The 12,156-nt window shown below is 39.5% G+C and overlaps 2 protein-coding genes and 1 non-coding gene across 4 annotated transcripts; all 3 read left to right on the top strand.

The window, feature by feature from the left end:
* Positions 1–33: 33 nt before the first annotated feature.
* Positions 34–106, top strand: Trnaa-agc (transfer RNA alanine (anticodon AGC)). Its single transcript has one exon. It is a non-coding gene; the product is annotated as a tRNA-Ala (tRNA).
* A 188-nt stretch (positions 107–294) lies between these two features.
* LOC132197678 (mitochondrial uncoupling protein 4) lies at positions 295–4,350 on the top strand. Its single transcript, XM_059621124.1, has 8 exons — positions 295–456; positions 716–950; positions 1,014–1,078; positions 2,407–2,594; positions 2,641–2,763; positions 2,838–3,035; positions 3,393–3,485; positions 3,547–4,350. Exons 2-8 carry the CDS (start codon positions 827–829, stop codon positions 3,719–3,721), a joined length of 966 nt encoding a protein of 321 aa, XP_059477107.1. The 5' UTR covers positions 295–456; positions 716–826; the 3' UTR covers positions 3,722–4,350.
* Positions 4,351–5,911: 1,561 nt separating this feature from the next.
* LOC132197534 (uncharacterized) lies at positions 5,912–11,355 on the top strand. 2 transcript variants are annotated; one of them, XM_059620876.1, is made up of 5 exons: positions 5,912–6,141; positions 8,909–9,005; positions 9,164–9,479; positions 9,543–9,712; positions 10,042–11,355. In XM_059620876.1, the coding sequence occupies exons 1-5, from the start codon at positions 5,990–5,992 to the stop codon at positions 10,435–10,437; spliced, it is 1,131 nt and encodes a 376-aa protein (XP_059476859.1). In that variant the 5' UTR covers positions 5,912–5,989; the 3' UTR covers positions 10,438–11,355. The 2 variants fall into 2 exon arrangements, with proteins under 2 accessions (XP_059476859.1, XP_059476860.1); XM_059620877.1 differs by having other exon boundaries at positions 5,914–6,141; positions 9,543–9,706.
* Positions 11,356–12,156: the final 801 nt, after the last annotated feature.

Raw genomic sequence — 12,156 nt, 5'->3', positions numbered from 1 at the left:
TAAAAATATTTAATTTCACGTCGTCTAGTAACAGGGGGCGTAGCTCAGATGGTAGAGCGCTCGCTTAGCATGCGAGAGGTACCGGGATCGATACCCGGCGCCTCCACATTTTTACGTAGGAAAGGATCAGTGTGCACTTTGAGCGGATTTAGAATTAATTCTGCATCGAAAATTAATTTAAACAGACAAGGAAAGATAGATAAGAAATCTCTAAGATTAGCAGGCAAAATCAATTTTGTCACAAAAGTATGTATCATTATGAAAAAACAGAGCAAGTTGCCTAGCCTGCGAACCAGCTGTTGGAATCAAATCAAAATTCACTATTTTTTTTTCATTTCGACTGCTGCGGAGAAAGTGGTTGCCGAGTGTGTGGTGCAAGAAGTCGTTCTGTTTTCTTTTCCACACACTCGGGCTGCAGATCCGCACGAGGATGGTGGTCAGCAGCTCCAGAATCTTGTGAGTTTAAACTTTTCCTTCTTAGCTAAAAATCGTCAACATTGGCAAGAAAAAGAAAATTCGCACCAACGTGTTGTCGGGTGCGCTGGTCAAAATTCTCAAGGCCTACATTTGAATCCTTGACTTTTATGAATGTCATCTCGCGTGATTGAGGTGCGATAAAAAAAAGAGGCAGCTCCTCGTTGCTTGCCAGATAAAAATCTCGTCATCATCGTCATTGGCATTGTGTATGGAGTAACAAGTGAAATATTGGTTGCAGAACAACGTTCTTCAAGATGCCAATTTGATGGGTTGTGCAAGAGGCAGTGCATCTTGGACGAGGCTGCAGCGGACCAATAACTGACCGAGCCATAAACGATCGACCACAACCATGAACCAGCAGGTCATCGAGAAACTGGCACCACCGATCGAGGCAAAGCGGGCCAAGAAGTTTGCCGACACCTTTGTCTGCACCTACATTATTTCGGTTTTTGCTGCTAGCTGTGCCGAACTTGGTTAGAATTATTAATTATGATCTTACGTGTACATCTATTTAAAATTTCTTTTTCAATTTACAGTCACTTATCCGCTGGACTTGACCAAAACGCGACTGCAGATTCAAGGCGAAAAGGGCGGAACTCATGTGAGCAAACAAACACACGCTTCTTTTTAATTTTTATCAGAGTAGACTGAGTGTATATTATATTTTAGTGTTGAACAGCAATGCAGGCTCAACTTGTGTTGCTCAACTTTCTATTATATTATCTATCTGCCTCTGATAGTATTTTTTCTGCAGGCTGATTTGCGTTGTTTTTCTTTTGAAGGGGGTTGACGAGAACTATTAGCGTGCGTGACGAAATGCAAATATGTAATCAGTATTAATGGTTTTTCGACTTTGGTCTGAAAGAGCTTTTAGACTTGGATTGGCTTGGACTTTTGTCAAATGAAAGATTGCAAATACTTCTGAGTTGCAAAACGCAGGACATCAATCAACAAAATACTGTTTTTGTTGATTATATTATAAAAATCGAGCTTTTACCAGATTTCATTATTTTGAAGATATTTTTCAAGAACTGCGTTTATTTTTCAGCCTATTAATTGATATATTTTTGAATAATAATTCTGTCTTTAGGATATTATTTGGCAATTTAAGTATTCAAATTAATTAAAAGCAAATTCTAGTAGCCAGTTGGGAAAAGCTCTCTATTAAATTACTTTGCTTCAGCTGTGTTTTTGTTTATGTTCAGCTTTGCTGATTGCGAGCAAATGCCAGATTAGCAGCATTCTAGCGATAATTGCATCTATGCAAACTGCTGAGAAAGTTTTACTTGTCTGCTTTCCTTTCATACACGTCGATCGCACGTCAATAATTATGGCAAATTATTTTCTGCAATGTTACATATTCAGAATTAACTATACTTATAAACTTGAAACTTGTATCCTTGTATGGAGTAATTGCATAATTTGTAATGCAAGCATAAATTTTCCCAGCAGTACAAACTTTAGCAAGCTTTAACATGTCATACAAACTTCTTCCATAATATTATACTTAACTTAAGGTTACTAACTTAAGGTTGTAGTTTAAAATAAAAAATAATATTTAATGCTACATAAAATATTTTACGCAGAATATATAGACTAATAAAATAAAAATACATTTTCTTCTTTAAGTTAAATATCAATTGGTAAATTTTTATTGAAATTGAAATATTTCAAGAGTGATTGAATTTTGTATACAGTTTTTCCCCCAAATATCTAAACAAACAAAATGAATGTTGGTGATTTGAATTTAAAATCGGCTTTTCCTTTTTCCTTCTTGTGAGTAATTTGTTTATTGCTTAAGAAAAAAAAATTCACAAAACTCATATAGGAAGACCAATAATTTTAAATACAAATCACCACAAATCAATTCCAATCGTGAAATTCTACCTAAAAAAAAAACTTATTCTTAACATGTGCATTTAATTCCAGGGCAAGTACCGTGGATTTTTGGCCACTACGGTGGGCATTGTGCGGGAGGAGGGCTTCTTCAAGCTGTGGTGCGGCCTCACCCCAGCCATTTATCGCCATGTTGTCTACTCGGGAGTGCGCATTGTCACCTACCAGATCTTGAGGGAGGAAGTGCTGCTTAAGGATCCTGATGGCTCCTTCCCCCTCTGGTATTCCATAATTTTGCCTCTGATCATGATCTGACCTAACGGACAGGAAATCAGCAACCTCAGGAGTCTGCGCAGGCGCCCTCGCCCAGTTTCTCGCCAGTCCAGCTGACCTGGTCAAGGTGCACATTCAGATGGAGGGCAAGCGTCGACTGATGGGAGAACCACCTAGGTATAATTTTGTTTTATCCAAAATTCATCGATTATAATTAAAAAGAATGAGAGTGTGACTAAGGAAAATTTCAGGGTGCATAGCGCTTACCATGCATTTACCAAAATTTTGAACAAAGGAGGAGTGCGAGGCCTGTGGAAGGGCTCGATTCCCAATGTGCAAAGGGCCGCTCTAGTCAACCTTGGAGACTTAACAACCTATGACACCGCCAAGAGGCACATTATGAAACACACAAACCTTCCGGACACCGCATTTGTCCATATACTCTCAAGGTATTTTGAGTACTTGTTTTCTGCTACAATTTTAGTTTCTGAAAATTAAAAGGTTGTTTTCATCTCCTGCCAATTCCATTCTCATATGAAAGTCAACCTAATTCTTATGTCACTCTTCTTGCTTTCAACAAATGAACTACTAAATTAAATGAGAATATTATGTTTTTGAAATCCTCCTTGAAAATAAGCTTTGAACTAAAATATGTATTTCATTTAATCCAATTTATTAACATGATAATTTCTTGAAAGGAGAAATATTATTTACTTTTTTCTTTTGACTAGTCCATCGTCTTTTTCTTTTCAAAAAAGATTAATATTGTTGTTCAGCATATACTGAAGTAAAAATTGCATTTTCAGTGGTTGTGCTGGACTTGTAGCTGCAACAATGGGCACTCCCGCAGACGTCGTAAAAACGAGAATTATGAACCAGCCGACAGACGTCAAGGGAAAGTAAGAATTTTGGCAAAAAAAATTCTACAAACCACTTAATTAAAAACTCTACTTTTTCCAGTGGTGTCTTGTACAAAAGCTCAATTGATTGCTTGATGAAGACGGTGAAGAATGAGGGTCTCTTTGCCCTGTACAAAGGTTTCTTCCCTGTCTGGATCAGAATGGCACCGTGGTCACTCACGTTTTGGTTGTCGTTTGAGAAAATTCGCAGCACTATTGGTGCCTCTGGCTTCTAGTATGTTTTTCTCCTGTTAAACTGTAAATGACTCTTAAAATTGGATTGTTTCCTGAACAAAACAAAATATCACGTCAAGGACACTATTGCACTGGACTGCAACATTCCTTTGATGGAGGATTAAGTTTTGGCTGAATTATGGATTATGGTTTAACTGTCGAACTTTCTTTCAATTTGACGGCAGGACCAGTAATTTCAATATTAATAATTGTTGTTTCCAATAGGAGAACTGCATGATAGTAGCATTTTACTAGAGAACTGATTGAATAACAAACACTACTTAGAACTCTTTATTTTTTTTTGCTAAAGTAAATAATATGCTAGAGACTGAGAGGGTCTTTTGGGCTTCACCATGCAAATATAAAGCATCACAGGAAAAATTTTCATTGGAGACTAGCGCATATTTTTGTAGTTCTGTTTCTATTGAGCGTGTGGTGGAGTTACCAATTTTTTTTTAACTTTAGTGACCTCAAAATAAATTTTTTTTTGATTGACTATATACCATGTATTGTGCCATAAAAGCCGTAACTCTCCAGACGAGTTGCTCAGAGTCAATTTAGAGGGAAAAAATAAAAAAAAATTATCCACAACTGTTAAAAAGCAGGGATGCAAATTATGCAAGTAGAAAAATGAAATGTATATTGCATCTATCACTAGTCGTGGCTAAATAATAATACAATAGATTTACAATGTGTGTTCAAATTGAATTTTGTTGCTTTTACTGATTCTTGTTCTTTTAAAAGCTGTTTGAGCAGCTCTGAAGTTCTGACTCTAATGACAATAAAAGTAAAATAATGTAAATTAAAACTCAATTTTATTTAAAGTATCAACTGATAATATTATCTGAATTATGAAAAACCTGAAGAAAAAAACGGATTAAAAGCAAATTAATTGACTGTTATTTTAGCTAGGAAGAACTCAAATAGGGTTTACGCCAGTTTACACTAAGTATGCATTTATTTAATTTGAAACATCATCAAAAGTTTTTTCAATTAAAATAGAATGTTATTGGTATTTATCAACAAGGTATTTATTTTTATAATTTTTTTAGAGACACTTTGGGTTTTCTCAGATTTCTTTTTGGTCAACATGCGAGCGGATCAGCGGCTGGCGGGCGAGCTCGACAAGATCCTGTCTCGCTTGGCGAGTTGTGTGTGCTTACAACACCGAGCGCATACTCAAAGCAATCAGTGCTTGTGAAAATACAATGAAGAAGCTGCGCGCGGATTTGTCACTCGACCGACGGAGCGCGCCGCGATCTTGACACACGAAGAATTTTCCTTAAAAAATTGTCGGTTCATTTTTTTCTGCTCAAATTTAGTGGCTTTGCGATGAATTTGATATTTTACTTTTTCCACCCATTTTGAGCCTCTCTTATAGTGAATAACCCAGCAACACTGTGTTCGCCTGGCTCTTATATGCCGAGTTTATTCTACTGCGCAGCATTATTTCCGAGGCAGCACGAAGAAAAATAAAAAATATATAAATTCATTTCTATTTCAGCTCAAAAGGAAATGTTTACGAGGAAAAGCAGTTGTGCGAATTTTTCGATATGAACCTCAAATTAATATTTATTTCGCAAACTTGGGCCGAGCGAGTGGAGTTCGGAATATAGTTATCGCGATGGGGAATCCACAGGGAGACGTGGCAACAGAGAGCCGTCACAAAAAATTAATGATCGAGCTTCCATTTCCCCAAGCAACAACCCCTCGAGCCCGTAAAATTCCACAAAGAGCCCCAAAAGTGGCGAAAAACCCCGCGCGCCACTTGAAAAACGCGGCTTCGATCAAGCATGAACTTTCAAATGCCCGAATTTGACCGATAAATTTAGCGCGCATCACATTAGCTACGGGAAAAGGGTCAAAAGTGGGCGGAGCTTGAGGCGGATGGATAATTGCATTCGTGCCTGTTTTTCTTGCATAGTGCTATCAACTCGTGCTGACAAACAAGTTCTTACAAGCTAACAAGATCAATAAACGGGCAACGCCGATTGGTTAGTAAAGGAACTGGTCAGATCACGTGACTAAAGGCAGCTCTTTGATTGGCGGAGCGAGGAATGCGGCGCCTGCCACGAGAGGGGGTCGGAGTGAGAGAGATTTTTTGCTGCTCTGTGCCAACACTGCTGCTTTGCTGCGGCAGCTGCGGTCAACACCTGCCTCAAAGCTGCTGCCATCTAGGCAATACGGCGCGAGACTGCGCAGCAGAGCCCGCAGAACGCAGAACGAAGCAGCAAAAGCAGCAGATCAGCGACGGCATTTCGACCAGAGAAATGGCTTCCTCAATGGACACAGCCACTTTCTTCTCGAAAGGCACCCCGGAACAGTATAAATTTGTGCTGAGTATGTACACGGACGCCCTGCGACTTAAGTGCGAGCTGAAGAAGGTGAAGAAGCCCGAGGAGCTGATGAGACTGGACAAATGGTGAGATTGCCGTCTCTAGGCGCAAGCAGGCTCGGCTTCGGCCGCGACTTACCCTCAAACAAACAAGTCAATGAACCCTGGACGACGGGTGTTGCGGTCGCCGCACGTCACGTGCGTGCACCGGCTCGGGCCAGCCCCCGGACGGCGTCCTCCGCCTCCGGAGGCTACCCAGCCTTTGGCGTCATTCGGCAGATGACGTTTGCAAATGACGCCTTTATCCCGGGGCTTTCGCCGACTGTCCCGATTTGGCCGGACACTCATTCCTCGCGCACCCCCCATTGCCAGACCCGTAAAGTCCGCAGCCCAAAAGCCGCCCTGAAGCCCACCGGCGTCCGAAAGAGGAAACTTGCGAAATCGACTGCTCGCATTTCAAAATGGAGACCAGCCATTCCCTTCTTCTCTCGGCTCTGGGGAATTGCGGCATCGCATTCGGAAAAATTATCCCGATCAGGCCCATCGCCGGTGTTTTGCACACCGGCCGGCGCCAGTCCGTCTTGCCAGAAGCAAAATTGACCCGGCGCGCCGGCCCTGTGTGCCGGGCTATGCGTCCGTCGAACGCTCGGCGATAGCGATCGCGCCATGCATTATGAATGACAAGCGCCGCTGCCACTTCCCCCCTCCGACCTCATTTAATTCCCGAACAAACTGCACGTTTATTTTAAAAAAATCCTCACAATTTTGATCAAATCGAACAGGGCGAAGTTGATCTTCTCAAAATGTGCGATTGATCGTGTTTATTTTAATCCGGCGGCGGCGGCACATCCGCTCCGCCTGACGACAACCGACTGCGCCTCTCTCTCCCCATGGCCCCTATGCATTGCAGCTCTCTCTCTTTCTTTCTCTTTCTCTCGCGCTCGCACACACACGACTTTCGCGGTCCACATCGGGGCAAACATCGCACCCGCCAGGTGGACTAGGACTGTTGTGTGTGACTTTAGTCTCCTTTGAGGCGCCTCGCTCGCTCTCTCTCGTTTTATGTACTCTCTCATGTTATTTGCGCGATTGATGCATGGTCGGCGGTGTAGCGGCGCATTCGCTCTCTCTCTCGCTCGCGTCGGCTCGCTCGCTCGCTCGCCACCCAGCAGCTTGAGCAATGGAAAATTCCGTCCGCTTTGTATTGTGAACGCGCAGCGGTGCTTTTTGCCGTTCCTTCGCTAAGTGCTTTTTACAACTTTGGTTTTTTTAATTGATTATGCATTTTACGTAGTTTTCAATTTAAAAGTTATTACTTTTTTTAATTGCTCCCACTTTGCACGAAATTAATTGGAACGATTTTTTATTGTGAGCACTTGATTTGCCGAATTACTTACTAAAGCTAATATTCTTGACTGAAATGATTTTACGCAAGTCTTTAAATTTTTTAGCCGGGCTGAAAATTTTCTTTTCAACTATCACGAGTCGCCATTTTGTTGATGCTCGAATATATTCAAATAGTTACTATTTTAGCATTTGTGAAATTAAATAGGCTCTTCTTACCACTAAAAGACGAGATTACATCCGGATCACCCTTTATTGTTTTAAGAGATTTTTCTGCCTCAGGTTTTTTTATTATTGACGAATAATTAGCAACAGTACATAGATCAAATAACACTACAAATAAATTTCTTTGTAACCAATAAATAAATTTAAAAAAAAGATGCACGTGCGAGCGCAGATTTTTTGAACGCATCATTCTGTGTGAAAAATATGATTGTTCCTTTTTTTAGTTCAACTTATTTTTTTAATTTTACTAAAATATTTTTTTATAATTCATTGGCTTTCAACTGCTGTCAACCCACTTTAAATTATAAAAAAAAAATTATTATATTTCTGTTCCACTCTGTGCGGTCAAGAAATATTAAAATTTTTCATTAGAGTCTATGATGTGCTGCGTTATCTTCCCGCTTTTTTAGTTGAACCGTTTATGAGGTTCCTTTTTCTTTGTTGCATTGTGGAGGGTCAGACACAAGCAACGTAATTGTATAAGTGTCAGTCAAGTCACGCACACTTGAGTCGTTTTGCGGACGTTCATTCAAATCGCAAGTAATCTTATCTCTTATCATTTTTAAGTTTTCTCACAATGACGCCAGCCCGCCATAATTACTGTTGCTGATAAACGCATCACTCACTTCTGTTATATTTTGAAAAAAAAAGGAAAATTCAATGTCTCGTCGTTCAAAACACAAAGTTGCCATTTCAATTTTGGTGTAAAATGTAACTTATCTCATGAAATATAATCTTTTTATTGTTTTTTTTCTCTCTCAAAAGATTTATGTAGTAAGTGAATAATTATTTAAGATTTTAGGTTACATTGTAAGTAATTTTTAAATGCTGTCTTTTTCTAGTACCGCTAGATCCTAAAATAAACACCGTTTAAAACTTATCAAAATTTGAAATATCGATCATTATAACTTGCTCATCTACAACTACATTTTTCTACTCAACTGCTTTATTTAAAAGACGATGATGTCTTGTAACTTGGAAGTAACTTGGTGGCGTCGTAGCGTCAGACTAGTGGAAACTTTTTCTAGCAGTTTCTTAATTTAGCTCGCTTCTCAGAGAAAACATAAAAGAGCAGATAGATCTTAAGAAAATGAACGGAGCCGGCAGGAAGTCGAGGAATAACTCATTTGTCCGTTAACTGGAATTGCAATATGCGCACAAGGTTTCCTTGCTTTCAAACGGCATTCAGTAATATAACAAATATAATTCATTTGCAAACCCCTGTCATTTTATTTAAAGTCGTAACAGCTCAAAACCTAAGATTTTTTTCTCTTTTGTCGCACAGGTACCAGCACGAGCTACCGAAGGTGTTAAAATCTCGGGGTAAAGACCGTCATTTGAATCACGAAGAATTGGTACAGGCTATGAAATGGAAATTGGCTGTAAGTAGAAATTTGTTTTCATCATAAAAATTTTGTCTCATGGCCACTTTTCTGTTTGTTTTTATGAAAACAAAAAACAAAATATGTATAAATTTGACTCTTAATTTATTTTGCAAAAGTTTTAATAATAATTTTATTTATTTTGCTATGATTTTCAGAGAGGCAAATTTTACCCGCAACTGTCGTATCTGATCAAAGTTAACACACCCAAAGCTGTAATGTCCGAAACAAAAAAAGCGTTCAAGAAGCTGCCAAACCTTGAAAGCGCCATCACAGCTCTGACCAACCTGAAAGGCGTCGGCACCACCATGGCGTCTGCCCTTTTGGCAGCCGCGTGTCCTGAGGAGGCGCCCTTCATGGCCGACGAGTGCCTCATGGCCATCCCAGACTTCGAAGGCATCGATTATACCACCAGGGAATACTTGAACTTTGTTCAACATATAAAGACAGTTGTCGACAGGCTCAACAAAGATAGTGAGTATTAACAGTTTATTAATTCTGTTATTTATTGTAATAACTCTTCAAACACCTCATCAGATCCCCCTGAAACACCGGAGGAGGACGTTTGGAATCCACACAAAGTTGAGCTGGCTCTGTGGTCACACTACATTCTCTCTGTGAACAAGCCAGAATTGCTAGAAGAAGCACCCAAAAATGGAAACTCTCATCACACACCTGCAAACGGAATTTCTAAACCAGACGTAAGTGTAAGTTCCTTTTCCGGTTTATTATGCGTCATGAATTTATTAAACATTTAACTTGCATTTTGTCAGGTTTTTTATTCAAATAAGCATGCATGGATAAAAAAAGTTTTAACATTTATGTTACATAGTAAAATTCTAATATTTTTTATGACTACAAACAAGATTCAGCCTTTAAATTATAAACTATAATTTTCACAAACTCATGGCTCTAAGATTACATTTAATAAGGATAGAAAGCTAAAAATAACTTTGACTTGTATACAAGTCAAAGAATTTACATGCACCATTTCCAAAACTCGAGTGTGGGATGCTAATAAGAAATTTTGTTTCAGGAGTCTATCTCGGACGATAGCACACAAGACACAAGCAGCAAGGACTCTCCAGCCCCCACAGGCATCATTGTAAGCCCCGAGGACTCATTATTAGAGCCTCCAACCGAAGACTCGATGGACGCCAACACTGGCAACGACGAAGAATCAAGCAGTCAGGACACGCCCGAGGAGGCCAAAGAAGAATCTCAGCCCGCAGCAGCTGCCCCAGCACCGGAGCCCATTGTGGCTGAAAAAGAGCCAGAGCCGGCCGCTGAGGAGCCCAAGCAAGTGCAGCCTGACGAGCCCAAGAAGGAGGTGGAGGAGACGACGACAACAACGGATGCGCCAGAGAAGGAGGCGGCCATCGAAGAGGAACCTGCGGCAAAGCGACCCAAAGTGGATGGCGACGAAGACTAGTGGCTCTGTGGCAAACACCGCCTGTAGTTTTTTTCTGTTTTTTATTTATTAAGAGCATTACATTCCAAGCAGGACGCCAGGGCAGTTCTCGTCGTTAGTCCACGAATTCACTATTTTTTTGTTCTTCGAAAGGGACTGTAGATGTAATTTGGAGTAATTCAGGCAGGCATGCTATGGGCCGTTGATTTTTGGCACTGATTTCGTGGCTTTTGCGCTGATCAAACGTCTTTAATACCCATCTACCTACCATTCATGTATGAGTTTATGATTAAACAAATTTAGCTGATAATTTATTGTAAATTTTTGTGCTGCAACAGAGACTTAGCTTGTCGGTTTGGTGCCAAAGGTCTTGAGGTCTTGAAGCATCCAAAAATTGTCTTGTAAACGATCATTTTTTCTTGTGTAAATACCAAGTAATCAGCTCTGCCAACATCACACTCACTCACTCTTGTTCACACGTCTCACTCATCCATCCACTTTCACAAACACACTGACACACACAAGTAAGCCTTGGCAAGGCTGAAGTCCCCAACGAGAGAGTATTTGCCGCCGCTTCTCTTCATTTTTTTCTCTTTAATTATATTTTAATTTTCACACTGTTCTCGACTAGTGAAAGAAATGGAAATAAAATATTTTTCTCTAGCAAGTAAGTTTGTATGGTTACGTTAACAAAGAAGAAAGAAAGAAAGCTCCTCTCCGAAATATGAAAACAACTGGTAGCACTAGCAGATCATCACTTCATGGCCTTAAAAGAGCGCGCGCAGAGAGACTGTTTTTCAGTGTCCGTGAATTGAGCAAATACCATAATGAGTATATATTGACTTTGCTACGCATTATTCACTTGAATGTGAGAGTAGGATTAAGTGGATTATTTAAAAGAAACCAAGACCAACACAATAAATCATAATATACTATGAACATTTTGATTTTTTTACGCTTTTCCTCTTCCTCGAAAACTACATTATGAAATAATGTTTAAGTCAATTTTTGAAAACCTTTTTAACTCTTCAAAATTCTTTTATTGCACTGCTCAATTACCTTTCTAATTGTTGAGTTTGTTAGTTTCTAAGGTACAATAAATTTGTCAAAAACTCTAATATTAATTTACAAATTTCATTAAAAATATAATGTTAATGAAAAACGATAAAAGAAATTCCACAGGCCAGTGTTGGCATAGATCTGTGCGGACTGTGCGTAAAGCTTGTGCCTCTTCGCACTCTCTTTGTTTCGGTTAGGACTACCAACTGAAACCCGTAAATATAAATTCTAGACACACGTAATATAATTATAGTGTGTCCTTCTTAAATGGGAATCAGGTGATTTGGCCCTAACATATCATATGACCCTCATTATACGGGATGAATCCATAGATTGGCAGAAGAATCGCATTGACGCGTTCGCAAATAAGTAAAAATTTGTACTTTATCTAATAATTGAGTTCAAACGGAGGTCAACTTTTAATTTTAATTACAAAAATTAAGGTCTACTTGGGACTACACGGCCTCGTATGCGGACACACACACATAGACATGTCGTGAGAAAAAAATTCAAACTTTTATTCAAATTAAAGTTCAAACGTGGGACAATATGTTAATATATAAAATTAAGGTCTACTTGCGACTACTGGGCCTCGTGGGCAGACACAACGCGTAAAATACTAAAAGTCTAAAGTCGAGAGTCGAGACTTATTTACGCTAACAAGCAAGCCAAATTTAACTT

This window comes from Neocloeon triangulifer, unplaced genomic scaffold (assembly GCF_031216515.1).
Source record: "Neocloeon triangulifer isolate White Clay Creek 2 clone unplaced genomic scaffold, ASM3121651v1 ptg000012l, whole genome shotgun sequence".
In the NCBI taxonomy this organism is placed as follows: Eukaryota; Metazoa; Arthropoda; class Insecta; order Ephemeroptera; family Baetidae; genus Neocloeon; species Neocloeon triangulifer.
Note: the sequence above shows the minus strand (reverse complement) of the source record. Positions and strands in the feature narration are given on the sequence as shown.

Excerpts from the sequence above, each read along its gene's own strand:
- LOC132197678 (XM_059621124.1), top strand. The coding sequence starts at position 827 with ATGAACCAGCAGGTCATCGAGAAACTGGCACCACCGATCGAGGCAAAG. Across the intron at positions 2,595-2,640 it reads GATGGCTCCTTCCCCCTCTG|GAAATCAGCAACCTCAGGAG; the intron begins GTATTCCATAAT and ends CCTAACGGACAG. Across the intron at positions 2,764-2,837 it reads CTGATGGGAGAACCACCTAG|GGTGCATAGCGCTTACCATG; the intron begins GTATAATTTTGT and ends GGAAAATTTCAG.
- LOC132197534 (XM_059620876.1), top strand. The coding sequence starts at position 5,990 with ATGGCTTCCTCAATGGACACAGCCACTTTCTTCTCGAAAGGCACCCCG. Across the intron at positions 9,006-9,163 it reads CTATGAAATGGAAATTGGCT|AGAGGCAAATTTTACCCGCA; the intron begins GTAAGTAGAAAT and ends TATGATTTTCAG. Across the intron at positions 9,480-9,542 it reads CGACAGGCTCAACAAAGATA|ATCCCCCTGAAACACCGGAG; the intron begins GTGAGTATTAAC and ends ACACCTCATCAG.